The sequence below is a fragment of the Pelophylax lessonae genome (genome assembly GCF_965119305.1).
Source record: "Pelophylax lessonae genome assembly, chromosome: 3".
Lineage (NCBI taxonomy): Eukaryota > Metazoa > Chordata > Amphibia > Anura > Ranidae > Pelophylax > Pelophylax lessonae.
In genome coordinates, this window is record NC_138770.1 from 349783717 (window position 1) to 349802853 (window position 19137).

Below are 19137 nucleotides of genomic sequence, written 5' to 3' on the forward strand. Positions count from 1 at the left end.
GGTTAAAAAACAACAAATCCAAATATGAGTGTGAATTTAAGGAATTAAAAAACTAGTGATAAGGAAATGAATAGGTTTGTTATCATAATGACGTGGAGAAAGCCATGTGAAATGGGAAGTATTAGGAGTAAATATCAAGGGGTAAGTAAACGCATGTAAGTCAACTGAATATTGTGTAATATTGAGTCAGATGAATGTTCTTGAGTGGAAATGAAGGTATTGGGAGGTATTGTGGTTAACTGGTATGTAGTAAAGGTAGATGGTTTTAGATGACTGTATTTAATTTTAATTTGTTGTTGAGTACATGGGGAGCTATAGTATTTAAAGAAAAAATCCAAAATGTTTATTTTTCACAGAGCTTTTTGAAGCGTTCAGCAAATGAAAGGTGGGCTGGGAAGCTCTCGATGATCCAGACTTAGAGTCCTTTGGTAGACTGCCCATGGTTGTCTTTTAAAATGTCTGGGGACGCTACAGCCTGTTTTTCCTTCTTTTCAAATTGGGCCTTCAAAGGTCTGATAGTGCTTCCCACATAAAGTAGGCAGCAAGGGAATTGTAGGCCATAAACCATGAATTCAGTGGAACAACAGTAGAAATTGGAGATAGGGGGTATCTGTATCATCTAGAGAACTGACCAGGCTGTGCTCTCCTGCTTAGTGTGGTCAGTTTTTGATAGGAAAGCAGAGGGACTGGCAGGAACACCAGAGATTTCACACAAAGGAAGCAATACAAAGAGAACAGGATATTTTTTCATACAAGTACATGGCACAGCAGGCACATACTAGGAATATGAATTGTTGGGTTTACATACTAAATAAAGATAAAGATAAGATAAAGTTTTCAATCAGATAAGTACTGCCAAACCATTGTAAACATCCCTAATAAGTTGTCTAAGCCCTCTAACTTCTACTTTTGCTGCATAACTTGGTCTGTTAAAAGAGATGTCGTTTTTTTTTTTTTTAAGAATCATACTTACCTAAGTGGATGCAGCATCGTTCCGATGTTGCATCTGTCCCCCGGCTCCTCTAACTCTGAATCCGAGCTATCGAACACCAGAGCAGAGAGTCCCCCCCCCCACCCTGTGCTCACTGGAATGCTGAGCTGTGGAGGGGTGGGAGCGGCCGGCTCAGGCTCTCAGCAGCTAGAAGTTTTGATTTTGCCTTTGGTACAATCATAAATGTGATTGCAAACATTGCGTACAAGAGATGGCAGTAATAGGGTTTAAAACAGACATGCTACTATATAAATTCAATAGATGTTTGCCTTCTTTGGAGTTGTAAACAAAGTGTAAATACATTGCCTGACTTCTGTGGCAATTTGTTTGTGAAAGGAAACTACTGAAATAATGACATTGATAAAGCGATGGGATTTCCCTGTTTGTGGCCACACCTGTTTTCCTATTAGTAGAAATACAGTTTGATCATTTAACTGATCATTTTAAAATATAATAAGCTTAATAAACCTGCTGCACCACTTTTTTGGCGTTAATCTCTATTGTTAAGGTATTGTGCCAAATTCATGAAACATATGAGACATTTTTGGCTTTGACAACCACTCATGCATCAAGTTCCTAAATTCACCACTTTTACATTGTGTCACAAAATCAATTTTGGCACATTCAATGCGACAAATTCAAACTAAAATACTCACAGTTTATATATTAAAAATGTGGAGCTAATTAAGAACAGCTCTTTTGGCGTACAGAGATAAACTGGCACAGACAGATTTTGCCAAAGTGTCTTGATGCATTCTAAAAGTGGCACAGCATGAGCCAAATTCAAGTACAAGTTCTAAACAGGTACAGTATATGAATTTGATGCATGCTGCGCTAGTCTTTTTGAATTCCAGGGAATGTGAGGAACTAAGATTGGAGCAGCCAGAATCTGGAGCAGCTGTGCATGGCAAACAATCAGCGTCTAGCTTTCAATTTCAAAGCGTAACCAAATCAACTGAAGTCAGACCCTGACTGGTTACTATGCAAAGCTGCTCCGGATTTTGACTGTTCCAGTTTTAGTAAATTCCCCCCAATGAGAAGAATTTATCAAAACTGGAGCAGCCGAAATCCGAAAGAACTGTGCATGGCAAGCAATTAACTTCTAGCTTTGTTTTTTGCCTGCCTCATACTGTTGCCACATGGATTGATTCTAATGTATACTTTTAGCCATATTTTATCCTAATATGTTGATAAGAACAACTCCTTGTTCCATAGGTGATATTTTAGGACCTTCAGCCAGCAGTCTGCAGTCACTAATTCAACTTCCCTATGGTTGCGGTGAACAGAACATGATCAGATTTGCACCCATCATTTTTATAATGGAATATTTAACAAATACAAGGCAGACAAATTACCTTGCTCCCAAACTGATTTCATATATGAAAGAAGGTAAGAAAAATCAGGTTACTTAAAATGAAACTACTTTGAATACACCAAATATATTGAGATATGAAGCTTTTAAGCAGAAAAACTGCTAGCAGACAGACTTTTTATTGCAGTAGACATGCAATACCTCTTCTGCAATACAAAAAACATACCTGCCTGCTTACAGTCTTCTTCAGAATGTACACTGTTTACATTTTAGCACAGATCATGTATGCCAGGATGTCTGTTCACCTGCGCATGTGCAACAGTGATGTCAACCGACGCTGGCCATTGAAGATGGCTGTGTTGTCATCAGGGGCATCAAGTACTCCTGATGATGTAATTTCTGATAAAACGTGTTGAGAAGATCTGGAAACCATGACTTCACTTTGCATGTGCCCTCATCACAAATAATTCTATGTAGTAAATATGTATGTAATTCTATGGGCTATGTAGTTTTTCCATGCCGATTTCAAGTCCAAAGTTTTGTAAGTGTTTTTAACCTGTCTTAATAAGTTGTTTAAAAGGATTTACACTATGGGAGGTGTTATTTGGTATTTTTTACATGATTAATGCCTGGAGTTGGAAAGTATTATAAGGGGGAACCGCTCTGATGGAGAGATAATTTCATGGGCTGCTGAGCTGGGGAATATTCAACTTAAGTGCTGTGCTTGACTTCTCTTACGAGGGTCTCATTGGAGATTTGCATTTTTGATTCACTGAGGGATCATGCTGTTGGTGTAATGGAATTTTACATCACCTGTTTGCTTTATTAAGACTGAGTGTTTATCACTCATGTACCAATCTATGCACATGTTGCTGAAGCGCTGCACTTATTTATCACAAGCATCTATCATTAGCAAATAATAGGTGGAGGCATAACCACATAGACAGCACATTTGGTTCTTCTTCATTTTATAATAATAAATAGGTTGATGATTTAAGGCATTTCTGTCTACCTTAAAGATAATCCTATTATTTTCCAATTTGTTTCCAATACTACCACAATATAAGTTAGCCAAAGACAGGAGGGTACTTCTCTGAGAATGATGAGTATGTCCCTGCTGCTAATAATCACCTTTCTTGCCTGAAGTGGCACAATCAATTAACAACTTTCATTATAGACAAAAAATGCAGCGCTCATAGAATAACATATGGTGTAAATGAATATATGAAAGTCCACTTCAAGCTGTTGAAATGAGTTGTATAGTCCACCGACAACACCCTTAATGTGTGACAATCCGTCTATGAAATCACAAGGACAGTGAAGACCTCCACCACACACAAAGTAGCCTGCTGGCCTCTTACCAGATGGGTATGACCACCGCTCTCACAATGGTCACACAACGCTTGTTGTTATAAAGCTTGATAATCGACCCTGAAAGCCTTCCAATAGGTGCTCCCAATTCAAATGTCGGATCCCAAAGTAGAAGTAGCCAGGCACAGTCACTCCCAAAAGTTAAAAAACAGGGGGAAGACCATGGTGAAGTACGTTTTCACAGGTGTATATTTATTGAAAGTAAAATGCACTCACCAGATACATCATCATAAAACAGCCTTGAATCAATAAAACAGCCTTGAATCAATAAAACCACTGTAGCAGTAAAGCACTTCCAGCTTGTGACGTCGAACCGTGCTGAATCTCCGCCTAGATGCTTCGCAGGCAACTGCGTCATCAGGGGGGGGGGGGGGCAACTTTCATTATATCTTCTACTTGGAATAGTGGAAGGGAGGACAGGACATACAAAGACAAATCAACACAATGCAAAATTTATTTGGGTATATCCCCCTAGGGATGCAAATTAATATGCCCAAATTCACAAACTAAAAATGATTTGATCTAAAATAGTCAGGACCTGAGTATAAGCATGGGAAAGTCTCATATTAGTTAAACATGCAGTAGAAAATGAAAACACTTAATTATATAACATTTAAAATCAGATGTACAGGGGCTGCGCAGACTGTAATCCAAGAATTCAGATAAAAAATATTAGAACTTTAGCTAGCCACGCATGTGAATCTACAATATGCATGGTTTAAATTATAATTCGAATTTCACATGCCATACAAACCACTCCCTTAGGCATTTGTTGTGTTTCATAATCAAGGGGCTTGTGTTACCTTGTAAATAATGCTAAATTATGCATAACAAATCAGAAAGATTTAGTTTCAGCTTGCTGACTAATGCAAAAAAGCTGTCTCTATTACTGATATTTGTAACCCAAAACTGTGGGAAAAACGTACTTGATCACCTCAATATAAAAATAAAGATGTTTGTTCTCAGAGATTGCCAATAATTATTAATGGTATCAATACATGATAATAGGGGTAGGATACTGTTTCTTGGAAATATAAGAGATTTGTAGGTAATCAGAACTACAGAGTTATGTGCCTCTTGTTAGAAGACCCTATTCCACTTCATTTATGTTGCTGGATTTACATTCAAGTGTCCAGATGCTTAATTCCCTTACCTTGTGGTCCTAAGCACTGGCCATGACTCTCTTGGTGAGCAGGCCCAACACAATGATCTGAAAATTCTTGGGAATCTAATTATAAAATGGAAAAAAAACAACAAGGGCCTTTTCTTTTCTGTTTATACAGACATAGGGGTAACAATTATTGTCATTATATATTCTGATTAGTAATTCTGCCTCTAACTGGTAGTGGTATGTATTGTTCAGTCTTGTAGAGTTACATAGTTATGTGTCTGTGTTCCTGCTTTCTAGTGTAATAAGAAGGGCTCAGCCATGTGTTAAGTAACATGTTGAATTGTAAGAGACATATCAACAGTAATAGGTTACGGCCCAGATAATACCAAAGTACTAAATATTGCTGCAGATACAGGTCAGAGTTACAGCAAAATGGCCTCTGAAAAATAAAAATGACAGAAAGCGTATATTAAGGGTACATAGATACAAAAGCCCCAGAGCAAACCCACCAATAATTGAGTGGACAGAGAAAGATCAAAAAGCTGAAAACACTATATCCTTAAGAATGGATGATGAATTAATTGTGCATACACGCAAGTGTGAAACTACAAAAGAAATGTTGGAAGAGCTACAGAAACTAAACAAGAGAACAAATCTTTCAATAGACAACCCGCCTATTCCAACCCCTTTCCCAGATCTTGCAATGCCACCACTTGGGTTATTTCATTGTTTCCACTAGCCATGGTCATAGTAGACAAGAAACAGTCATCCTTCATTCCATGATCACTCTTTCTTAAACACATGCACAACAAGAATGAATGCCTGTAACCAGAACACTCAGGTGGCACATGAATAAGAAGTGGTTGCTCGAATAGCTCTTCTATTTTCTAGAATGCCCACAGTGAGCAAGATACTGTTCCACTCCCAGGTCAACTAACAGATGACTGCTTAACTCCTAGGTATTGTGAAACTGAGCGTGTGCTGGTTAGATACTGGAAATGGGTGCAAAGAGCATTCTTGCACTTGATACTGGGACATGGGTCGGGTCCACAGGACCCTGTAATTGGGTTCAAATTCCAGGACAGTCCCATAGAAATCAGAGTGTTTGGGAGATATGTGATTGCTTTACAGAATAATAGGCATTCTGGAAGTTTAAAAAAAAAGTGTAATAAACTTGTTTTTTTTCCCCAAGATTTGCTTTATGTTTGCAGTGAGGTAGGCCAAATAAGCAAAAATGGAAGCAGATCAATTTAAGGGAGAGCTTCTTTCAACCTGTGATGATATGAAAAAACATTACGTTTTAAAAAGACCTTTTTTTATATTACAAAACTATTTAGTCTATCAAATAGTGATATTTCAGCTCTAGGGGAATTAGGTATCCTGAATCATCCACTGGCTTCCTATATCTTTTGGGGGTACTATGGAATATGCCAGTTTTGTTCCTGCCTCACTAGGAGTCACATTGTCCCAGAAACAGCAAGATTGCTTCTTATCCTCCTGTTGTATTCCCCAGAAGACATTATTAATTTAAATCTTTCAGAGGCAGTGGGATTTTTTAATTTACACCCAACACATTTAATGTCAGCAACAAAAAATGGCAAGGGATGAGAACAATGACCAAGAAACATTTCTGTTGCTGTTAAAATGAGACCTTTGAAAATGCACTTATTTTTTTCAATTTTTCATTTCGAAGAGGGTGAATACATTTCAGTATACATACTGTATGAATACGATCCTAAAAAAACACAAGGTATACCCGATGATTGTTGTGTTGGCCTGTGTGTTTTTAAAGGTTGGAAAACATATGCACACTTTAAAAACTGTTAGTGTATTAATTATCACTTGAAACAACTATTGAGGCTGCGTATCAAACAACAGAGAAACATAAGAATACGTTTTGATTGTCACCATGTCCAAAGGGGGAAAGACGTGATGAGATGAAAATTCAGGTGGAGGCTATGGATAAAAAAGTGGAAGAAAAAGGAGGGGGGAGGGGGGAAAGGATATGGGGGAGGGACTATTATGATATGAAGGTAGTGGAAAATACACGTCAAGAGCTCTGGAGCCACCACCAGTCCCTCATGCCTGAAAGCACCATAACTAGATGTAGCACCCTCCTAGGTAGGTGCTAGGAAAACCATAGGGGAGGCCCTGTCTGCTTATCAGGGGGGCCTGATTGTTCAGCTAGGCTGTCATGTGCTTTCCAGGTGTGCCTGTTGAGTTTGGGGAGTCTCCCCACTGTCCAATGAGGGCTCTTATTGGACAGTGGAGAAAACCTGACCAATAGCACGTCAGGGCTTGTATCTATCCCAGAGGGCAGATTCTGCCGCAATGCATCCTGGGATGGTGTATAAGTCTGAGGGGAGCACATGACAGAGGGTCTTTGGCGGGAAGCAAAGTCCCTGGAACGGGGTGATGGCTGTCCCTCCTCCTGTTAACGTGAGGAAAGTGTCCTTCGCAGTCGGCCTAGAGGATGGAAGGTTGAGCTGAGCTGCAGAGAGAGAGATCCAGTGTGCAGTGGACTGAGTGGAGCTGCTGGGCAGAGGTTCCCAGGAAAGCAGTGTCGTGAGTACTGTAAACTGCCCAGGGGTCTGCCTAGGATAGGGGACCACTCCGGAAGGTAAGCGGGATCCGGGAGCCGGCAAACCAGTAGAGAGGGCTTACAAAAGGGAGTGCCAATAAGTGTTCAGTAGTGCAGCAGTGATAAAGTAGTTACCTCAGCAAGGAGCGCCAAAGGGAGCTTCAACAAGGACTTTGAGTCACAAGAAGGTGATTGGAAGTCAATTCAGAGTTAACAGTCAGCAAACCAGCATTAATCAGCGTTAACCTGCTTTGACCGGCATCAAACCAGCGTCAAGTCAGCGCCAACAAGCATTTTTCAGTTGTCCCTAGCAAAGTGTGCATAGTTGAGCCAACTGAGTATCCCACTCATCCCTTCTCCTATCCAAGTTCTCAATAAATACAAAACCCAAAGATACTGGACTGGTCATTGTCTCAGTGCTCACACTTGGAGAACATGTTTAAATGTGCTGTTGTTGTTAACGGTAACCCTGGCGGACCCACATCCAGCACAATGGCTGGGAAATCTGCTATATAGGTCTAAAGCATATATGACAGAACATGTAAACACTGTTCATGGAAACCAGATATCACAAAAGTTGGCCTCTTTGTTATGTAAAATTGCCATCAGGTCTTCCACTGATATTATCTCATTCATTTTGGAAAACCACTGGCCTAGCGTGGGAAATGTCATTTGCTTTCAAAGATCTGGAATGCAAGAGCATGCAGAGTTCAGCAATTGTTTCCTAAAAATAAATAAATAAATAAAAACAATGATATAATGGCAATAATAAAATCATTCATGTTTTCAAATATGTTGCCTGCTGCCCCGTTGATGAGTGGATCCTGCTGTCTTCTGAATCTGCTTATTGAGGCTCATTCAGGGTGATACAGAGCCAGTCTCCTTTCTTCAAATGACACTCTCTAGTGTCCCAGAACAGCTTGTTGTAGAAGGGTTTCAGCCCCTATTAATGTATATTCCACTCTCAGAGTGCTGAACAACATCCTTGTCAGTCTAAGGCACGTGATGGAGCACATAAATAGTGAGAGAGGTTAATTTGTAGTGGGATGCAAACCTAAGGCCTCCATTCTCTAGGAGGAGGCACCTCCTGCTTCACCAGGACTGTGAGGGCACTTCTGCTCAGGGTAACAGTGGTTTTGTCCTCCTGCTAAGCAGGAATTGAGAACAGTTAAACTCTGACCTCATGTAGCAGAAGGAATATTAGACTTTATTTTGACTTATAGTGGTGGGGATGGAGATTCTCCTAATCAAAATATTCTCAAGATTTGATTAATTTGGAACCATGAAGTGATCCTGGAGTGTCTAGAGTTCTAGAGTTCAGGCACATGGTTTTTGACATCTCCTGAATTGCGTGTAGGGTCTGTACTGATGTCCAGAGTCTGTAGGTGTTACTGTTTAATGAATAAAGCAATCATTGTTGTGACAGTGTTCACCATCACTGGGAGTGAGGGACAGATACTTGGGGAACGCTGAGAGAATGGTTTGGATGGCTTCAGATGGGACAGTTATATTTGTTAGCAATATCTCTCAGGGAATATGACGATTTAATCACACTTTGCACTGTGAGACCTGTGGCCTATTGCCATGGAGTCTGTGACATTTAGATGTGTAATAAATGTGTTTCAATGTAGGGGACGTTCAGACTGTCATTGGCAGACTTGTCCTGTTTTGTCTGTTTTAAGATGGAATGTGTATTGTGCTAAGTCTGCTTGTCCCATTGTTAAATGTTAATAAGCCCACATTGTTCTGTCCAGATGGCTAGATAATTTGTTTAGGTTAATTCTGTTTCTGTATACAATTTCATCTGCATATGATGATTGTAATCATGCAACCCCTGACCTGTGTGTGGTAAAATTATCAGGAGGGGGAGGTCCATGCTGTATATAAATTCTGTGTGACTGTTCAATAAAGAGTGATTCTAGTACAAGCTAAGTGTCAGGCTAGCTTTGTATATGGGGTGACTAGGATTTGATATCTATGTCCATGACTGCGAGGAACCCGTTTCCTGATGAAAGACCACAAGTACAGTGTGAGTCGGAGGTTCCGTTACAATTGTTATGTTATTTACAGTAGAGGTGGATGCAAACACTGAGCCAAGCAGGCATCAGCATTTGTTATTAGTAAATGGCTGCATTAAGGCCCTGTTCATGCCTCAGCTCGTAAATCCCTCACCTCTGAAGTCTCAAAACGCCCAACCAGCAAAATCTTATTCATTTCAATGGCCCCTGTTCACATCTGAGCTTTTTGTTGCCTGAAGCAAAAAGCATGAAGCTCAAAAAACCATGGGCTTCTTTTTTGGCAGATTACAAGCCTTTTTGTTAGATGTCAATGCCTGCCTCCAAACACCTGCAAAAAACATCTGAAAACGCCTGAAAAAAAGCCAGAAAAAACGTTTGAAAAAAGCCCAAAAAAACGCACAAAAAAAGCCCAAGAAAAACTCCTGAAAAAAGTAAAAAAAAAACATCTGAAAATGATACACTTAGGTGTAAAGGGAGTCTTACAAATACAAATGTATAGTGATTAGTGAAAATACAGTTGTATTTAAATATTTACAATATGCTCCTACTTATTACAATGTCTGAGTCATTAGTGAGCAGGCACCCATCATTTTGGTGCTACACCCAGTTCGCAATTGCTCAGTTCCACCACTCATGTTCCCTGCCAATCCTCTAATACACACAATATCAAAATAATTTTAAAGTTCTCTTCATAGTAGAAAGGTCCAAAGCAGCTAGAGGAGGGTAGAACCTTTAATCATTCTATCACTATAAAGCATCTTCTGGGTAAATTTCCACTTCTGTTTCTAAAAACTCACCTGCTTATTCTGCAATCTGGCATGTTTTTTCATTTTATGAAAATGTTTCCTTGGTAAAAAAAATTAAATAGCTGAATTACTTAAATATAAATAAGTAGGTCTTTGAGCCTTTATATCACGTGGGGTCATCGATGTGCAGTTGTCTCAAGCATTTACATAGCCGTGACAAATAAACCTTATATTTTGCCTAAAACGTTTATTTCCTATGATCGTTATCTCAATCTAGTAACCATACTGCAATATTTTCCTGATAGAACTATTTCAGGAACATACCACATTATGGCGTCTAAATGCAAATTTTTAATAAATAGCCCCCAATCTGTTCTTATGACACTTCATATACTTTTCAATGTTTGTAATTATGATCCTCATAAAACCTGACTATATGCAACAATTAACTTATTTCAGGATACCAGAGAGAACTTGTCTATCAAAGAGAAGATGGATCTTTTAGTGCATTCGGAAATGACGACCCTTCTGGAAGCACATGGTATGTTGGATTTTAATAAATAACCAGCCTTATACAGTATATAACAATGATCTATGATGAAAAATGTCATACAAATTAAGTGATTTGGGGTGTTTTCCTCTGCTTTTAACTAATAAATTCAGCAAGTTACAAAAGACCACCTTAAATGTAATGCATTTGAAGGCATGAGACTGTAATCTAGTTTTTTGTTTTACATCCCTATTCCAAATTAGCGATATATCTGAACAGTCAGGCCATAATAAAAATTGAATTTCTTGGTTTCACATAAATAGATTCAAGGTTAGCTGTTGTTTTTCAGTAAAAATGTTTATTAAATTTCAGCATTGTATCGGTCATATGCAGTAGAATACATCCAGTGAATACAATAATTGGCTGATTTTACTTGTTATAGAAAAAATATTATTCACTGTTTAACAATGTATTTATTATCTTTTAGTTAGAAAATCATTGAATGACAGATACATAATATTTTGTATGTTGTAGTTTGTGTTTTTTAGCTGTCAGGGTCACCTTTACTAGTTTTAGACTGCCTTTATATTATTCTTTTTGCCAATCTATTTTAAAGCTGAACTCCAGACAAACAACTAAATATGTAGAAGAGGAAGACATGCAAAAATGGGAGCTGTTTAACATGCCAAAGAATTTCCTATTTTTTGTCCATCCAGTCTTGAGATTTACTCAGCTCTGCCTTACAGCACAGCACTTTAGTCTTGCACTGACACACACCAGATTTGGTCCTTGACTTGTGTTTCTTCTCTCAATCCCTGTCTAAGCTCTGCTGTATACATTAAATAGTATTTTTCAAGAGGCTTATACCAAGTCAAACTCGGATACTTACATTAAACTTAAAAACTTAAATATGTATTTAATGATGTATTAATGGTCACAGAGTTATATTATTTTTATGTCTGCCTGGAGTTTAGCTTTAAAATAAACACATGAGAAATTCACACTAAGCATACAATGACAAAAACATAAGCACATGCTACAAAATCATCAGTTAATCTAGAGGAATAAGGTGCTGTATGTAAATTTTATAAACTATGTACAATTTTTTTCCTGTACATTCAAACTCCATCCTTCCTTTTATTCCTCTAGCTTCTCATGTGTCCTTTTTTGTGATAGGTGGCTTCATTGACCAAATGAAAGGTTTGAGAGGCAGGACCAAACTAGACTTTTACAGGAAAAGTTACATATAAGATTTTCTGTCTATATCTCTTGAATTACTAATAGTTTTAAATGCATTTTTAAACTAAAATGTAACATCTGTTAAATTATTATCTGTTCAATTGGAATTCCTCAGGTTTGTCACAGGTTTTTATAGAAGAATAAGTGACTACTACAGCAATACAAAATCCAATCTGATTATATAAACAAAATATAAAACATAAAAAAATATGCACCTAATAATAGGAATAAACTGGCTCATCCTTTCCATTTCAGTTTATAATTGAAAGAATTAAAGCAAAAGTTTTGGGAACATGGGCACAGTGGGGGAGAAATACTAAAACTGGAGCATACAGAATCTGGTGTAGCTGTACATAGTAGTAAATCAGCTTCTAGTTTCAACTTGCTCAATTAGGCTTTGACAATAAAACCTGAAAGCTTGTAGGTGGGGTGCAGCATGGTGCAGTAACAATAATTCACACAGTCAGGTGCAATAATAAACTCATATTGAAGCAATGCAGCCACAATTCACAACAATCCCAATGGGAAGACTGCCCAACCAGGTGCACTCATGGTTGCAGCAAAGTGAACAGAGCAGGTTCCATGCAGAATGACAGCATCTGTAGATAGGGGCAGAATAAAGCCTGGCTATTTCATGCCCAATCGGGAAGATGTCCAGGATAAATGTGACACTATGCTTTCCCTCCTTATCAGGGACCTTTCCCTACTGCTAATACTGTCCCTAACAGATGAGGTACATTTCCCTGCACTAGCCACTCACACATAAAGTATGCCAATCCCAGGAGCCAGGGCCTTAACCACTTAAGCCCCGGAAGATTTTACCCCCATTCCAACCAGGGGGTATTTTGCGATTCGGCACTGCGTGACTTTAACGGACAATTGCGCGGTCGTGCGACGCTGTACCTAAACGAATTTGGCGTCCTTTTTTTCCCACAAACAGAGCTTTCTTTTGGTGGTATTTGATCACCTGTGCGATTTTTTGATCACGCGCTATAAACAAAAAAAGAGCGTAAATTTTGCAAAAATAGCAATATTTTTCACATTTTTTTATATGAAATTCCCCAAAAAAAAAATTTTAAAATCAAAATGTTTTTACTTTTTCGGCCAATTTGTTTTATGCTACCTATGTTTGGTAAAAAAAATCGCAAAAAGCGTATTTTGATTGGTTTGCGCAAAAGTTATCGCGTTTACTAACAAAGGGAAAGATTTCTGTCATTTTTGTTGTTTTTTTTTTAACGTGTAATGGCGGCGATCTGCGATTTTTTTTGCGGTACTGCGACATTGGGGCGGACAGATCGGACCCTTGACTGACATTTTTGACACTTTTGGGGTTACCAGTGACATTTCTACAGTAATCAGTGCTATATATATGCACTGTTACTGTAAAAATACACTGGTAGTGAAGGGGTTAACTTTATTTGGGAGGGAGGGGCTGTGTGTATCCCTAGGGGCGTGCTTTCTACTGTGATTGGCTGGGGCTTGAGCTGTATGGACACTGATCAACGGATCTACATACTAGATCCGAGTGATCAGTATCCTAACAGCAAGGAGAATGACAGGTGGCTTGTTTACACAAGCTGCCTGACATTCTCCCTCTCCCCCGCCGATCGCCGAGTGACCGGCGGACATTGGGTCCGCCGGTCACACGCGCGGGGGTGTCCGTGACCACGCAGGAGCGGGAGCGCGCCTCCGGGGGCGCGCGCTCGCTCCCCAGACCCTCACAAGCTAGTGACGTAGCCCTACGTCACTTTGCCTGTGAGGGGCTGACTGCCGACGTAGATCGGCGTTAGGCAGTCGGCAAGTGGCTAGATGGCCTCTTCCTGACCCAAGATGGCTGTCAGAGCCACATGAGGCAACAGTATCCAACTGGATCACTTCCCCAGTGACCCAGGAAACCATAGAGGAACCAGGTTCCTCCTGACTTCCTCTCCAGCTGCAGAACCACTGCAGTTGTGTGCAACCTGAATGAAACACCTGCCTACAAGCTGATTGGTTTCTGTGCAAAACTGCACCAGATTTTGCAACCTCCAGTTTTAGTAACCCCCCCCCCCCCCCCAGTATGTCCTTTATTCACAATTTTCCAACATTTTGGTGTGTTATCTGTTAAAAATACTTTATAAATAGTTTTAGCTGTGTGGAAAAATATTGCTATATCCTCCCAGGTTCTTGAGAATAATTACAGCATTCTGTAGAGATCTCAATTATATGTATACACTGTCCTTGTGGCAGTCTTCCTTTCAACCCTGGGGCTTTTCTGTTGATACTAGAGGGGAGTGACTGCCTTATAGATCATAAATGGGAATACACCTATAACTTTGTTGGAAATAATACAGCCAGTGGATTCTTTATGAACAATTTCTAGTTAACATTACAATTTAATTTCATGAAAGCTTGATTTATGTGTGTAGACTATTGGTAAAATGAATATAGATTTTTAAGAGTCTTTATATTGGTGTTAAAATAGCACAGTTACAAATTAACTTTTGTTTACGTGATTCAACGGGTTTCAGCCTTTCTATATTAGTCACTTATTTAGGTAGCGTTCTTTTAGAAGACTAATTGTATAGAACCATACTAGTTTTTTTGCACTAACTGTTTTTTTGTGAGTTTTGTCTGTGACAATTTACTTTTTTTTTTTTAGGCTATCTGCATTCGTCTTACGATGCTTTTTAAAAGCTCGTCAATTTATATTGGTTGATCCTGCAGTCCTACATGGTACACTAACATGGCTACTGAAGCATCAGAAAAAAAATGGAGAATTTTGGGAACCTGGCAGAGTAATAAATACTCAGCTTCAAGGAGGTCAATATAGTCCAGTTACTTTAACTGCATATATAATGGCAGCTCTTATTGAATACCCTGGGCTCCAGGTAAGAGACCAATTTCTATATAACTGTAAAATAAAAAAAAAATCAATTTAGAAATATTTCAACCTAACTTTATATCCACCAAATAAGGTATCAGCCAACATGTGGTATACATGGATCTCCAAACAGAAACATTGTCTTGGGGAACAGTAAGCCTTAACCTAAGTAGCAGCTGGTCATATGACCTCTATGACCCACTTGAAAGCTCCACTGTTTTTGCTATGTTTAAAAACCTGCCTTTGCAAAAGCAGAAAGCACTGGACCAATTTTGCAGCTATGGTGTCCATAATATTTGAGTTGACTAGTACATTCCCATTAGATACAGAATGTTTACTTCTTGTGTATTTATTTCCTCTGAATGGTAGTTCTGTTGACATTACACTGTAGAGTACAATCAATAACTTATGCACAAAAAGTCATTGCATATACATAAAATTGATACAAACATAAAGAGCAATAGTGCAACAACAGTGCACATGCAAACATATATATATATATCTTCTATAAAAACATAAAGTGCAATAGTGCAATAACAGTGCGCACACAAGCAAATGTGTATATATCTTCTATATATATATATATATACAAAAGTGATTATGGTGAAGGTAGCCAAAAAAAAGATCTGGCCAGTGAACACTTAATTTTCCAAACGATAAGAAAAGTGGCTCAATAATAATATTCCAGCTAAAAATAATATGACAGTTTTATCACGCAATGTTCTAAAGGAAAGTGAAAAAAGTGTGATATGGTAAAGCCGGAAATAGAGTGTGTAAGTGTGATATGGTCCTAAAAAGGGACCAATAGAGGTGCATGTAATCCCAAAGAATGTATATATAAATAATGGTAAATAAATAATTATAAAGTGCTAATAGTGCAAATGGTCCAGATAAATCGTAGGACCCGTGCTACTGAAGAGTGAAAAAATAGTTTATATTAACTAGTCTGTAACAATAATCCAAAATCAATCAATCAAATGGATGAAAAAAATGTCCATAAAGTTCATAGAAAGGTGAGCTATAACGATAATCAACTCCGTGGGTGATTCTTGAGGTGCTCCAGGTATTTTAGTGTCGGGTGTGGAGACAGGGATCCCCCCTTCCAATCTCCCCCGCACTCACCAGAAATCAGCACCCCTACAGGGGTAACCAACGTATAAAACACAGGTGCACTCTCCGGTCAGGTGATAATCCTATGTGCTGATCCCTCTGGTGAAATAATCCTGAAGCCTTTTATGCCGTATACAGTATATTATGTATCAATCATACTCAAAGGAAATATGTCCAGGGTACCATATGGGAGAAAAGAGCCTCATGTAGTGATGTACCGTTTATAAAGCAAGTCTTTATTAGTACATACAAATAACGTACTCACATTTAGGCAGAATAAAATCAAGCAACAGGTAGTGTAGGGACCGCAAGACCCTCTTTAGCGGTGGCTTCCGGGACGCTATCTTAGCCAACCACAGGATCTGCGTTCCAACGATGCGGAAGTGACGATTTTATTCTGCCTAAATGTGAGTACGTTATTTGTATGTACTAATATAGACTTGCTTTATAAAGGGTACATCACTATATGAGGCTCTTTTCTCCCATATGGTACCCTGGACATATTTCCTTTGAGTATGATTGATATATAATATATACGGCATAAAAGGCTTCAGGATTATTTCACCAGAGGGATCAGCACATAGGATTATCAGCTGACCGGAGAGTGCACCTGTGTTTTATACACTGGTTACCCCTGTAGGGGTGCTGCTTTCTGTTGAGTGCGGGGGAGATTGAAAGGGGGGATCACTGTCTCCACACCCGACACTAAAATACCTGGAGCACCTCAAGAATCACCCACGGAGTTGATTATCGTTATAGCTCACCTTTCTATGAACTTTATGGACATTTTTTTCATCCATTTGATTGATTGATTTTGGATTATTGTTACAGACTAGTTAATATAAAATATTTTTTCACTCTTCAGTAGCACGGGTCCTATGATTTATCTGGACCATTTGCACTATTAGCACTTTATAATTATTTATTTACCATTATTTATATATACATTCTTTGGGATTACATGCACCTCTATTGGTCCCTTTTTAGGACCATATCGCACTTACACACTCTATTTCCGGCTTTACCACATGACTAACACTTTTTTTCACTTTCCTTTAGAACATTGCATGATAAAACTGTCATATTATTTTTAGCTGGAATATTATTATTGAGCCACTTTTCTTATCGTTTGGAAAATTAAGTGTTCACTGGCCAGATCTTTTTTTTGGCTACCCCCACCATAATCACTTTTGTATATATATATATATACAGTGGGTACGGAAAGTATTCAGACCCCCTTATATTTTTCACTCCTGGTTATATTGCAGCCATTTGCTAAAATCATTTAGGTTCATTCTTCTTCCTCATGAATGTACACATAGCACCCCATACTGACAGAAAAACACAGAATTGTTGACATTGTTGCAGATTTATTAAAAAAGAAAAACTGAAATATCACATGGTCCTAAGTATTCAGACCCTTTGCTGTGACACTCATATATTTAACTCAGGTGCTTTCCATTTCTTCTGATCATCCTTGAGATGGTTCTACACCTTCATTTGAGTCCAGCTGTGTTTGATTATACTGATTGGACTTGATTAGGAAAGCCACACACCTGTCTATATAAGACCTTCCAGATCACAATGCATGTCAGAGCAAATGAGAATCATGAGGTCAAAGGAACTGCCTGAAGAGCTCAGAGACAGAATTGTGGCAAGGCACAGATCTGGCCAAGGTTACAAAAAGATTTCTGCTGCACTTAAGGTTCCTAAGAGCACAGTGGCCTCCATAATCCTCAAATGGAAGACGTTTGGGATGACCAGAACCCTTCCTAGAGCTGGCCGTCCGGCCAAACTGAGCTATCGGGGGAGAAGAGCCTTGGTGAGAGAGGTAAAGAAGAACCCAAAGATCACTGTGGCTGAGCTCCAGAGATGCAGTCAGGAGATGGGAGAAAGTTGTAGAAAGTCAACCATCACTGCAGCCCTCCACCAGTCGGGGCTTTATGGCAGAGTGGCCTGACGGAAGCCTCTCCTCAGTGTAAGACACATGAAAGCCTGCATGGAGTTTGCTAAAAAACACCTGAAGGACTCCAAGATGGTGAGAAATAAGATTCTCTGGTCTGATGAGACCAAAATAGAACTTTTTGGCCTTAATTCTAAGCAGTATGTGTGGAGAAAACCAGGCACTTCTCATCACCTGTCCAATACAGTCCCAACAGTGAAGCATGGTGGTGGCAGCATCATGCTGTGGGGGTGTTTTTCAGCTGCAGGGACAGGACGACTGGTTGCAATCGAGGGAAAGATGAATGCGGCCAAGTACAGGGATATCCTGGACAAAAACCTTCTCCAGAGTGCTCTGGACCTCAGACTGGGCCGAAGGTTTACCTTCCAACAAGACAATGACCCTAAGCACACAGCTAAAATAACGAAGGAGTGGCTTCACAACAACTCCGTGACTGTTCTTGAATGGCCCAGCCAGAGCCCTGACTTAAACCCAATTGAGCATCTCTGGAGAGACCTAAAAATGGCTGTCCACCAACGTTTACCATCCAACCTGACAGAACTGGAGAGGATCTGCAAGGAGGAATGGCAGAGGATCCCCAAATCCAGGTGTGAAAGACTTGTTGCATCTTTCCCAAAAAGACTCCTGGCTGTATTAGATCAAAAGGGGGCTTCTACTAAATACTGAGCAAAGGGTCTGAATACTTAGGACCATGTGATATTTCAGTTTTTCTTTTTTAATAAATCTGCAACAATGTCAACAATTCTGTGTTTTTCTGTCAGTATGGGGTGCTATGTGTACATTCATGAGGAAGAAGAATGAACCTAAATGATTTTAGCAAATGGCTGCAATATAACAAAGAGTGAAAAATTTAAGGGGGTCTGAATACTTTCCGTACCCACTGTATATAGAAGATATATACATATTTGCTTGTGTGCGCACTGTTATTGCACTATTGCACTTTACGTTTTTATAGAAGATATATATATATTTGTTTGCGTGTGCACTGTTGTTGCACTATTGCAATTTATGTTTGTATCAATTTTATGTATATGCAATGACTTTTTGTGCATAAGTTATTGATTTTACCCTTGTCTTATACACATCTTTTAGGCAGCGCCAATTACCTCATCATCTCTTACATTTTTAATATTGACTTCACAGTCCATATTTAGGGGTAGGCAGCAGCCATTTTAGTATTTTTCTCCTCAATAGCGCGGATATTACTGTCTATCACACTGTAGAGTACGCTTCCCTTCACAGAAAGTAGTAGTTGGCTGATTTACACTGAAAGAGAGAAAACTTTGCATTTGCTCTGTTCTACTTCAAAAACTGCTTTATGTTATTGAACATACTTCTTGAG

General features: G+C 39.1%; 1 protein-coding gene across 1 annotated transcript in view; it reads left to right on the top strand.

The window, feature by feature from the left end:
• Positions 1–19137, top strand: part of LOC309549497 (CD109 antigen-like) — a 356480-nt gene that overhangs the window by 230618 nt on the left and 106725 nt on the right. Inside the window, exons 24-26 of the mRNA XM_082249831.1 lie at positions 2207–2380; positions 10590–10671; positions 14501–14729. Of these exons, the coding sequence (XP_082105957.1) occupies positions 2207–2380; positions 10590–10671; positions 14501–14729 (485 nt within the window). The remainder of the gene's footprint in view (positions 1–2206; positions 2381–10589; positions 10672–14500; positions 14730–19137) is intronic.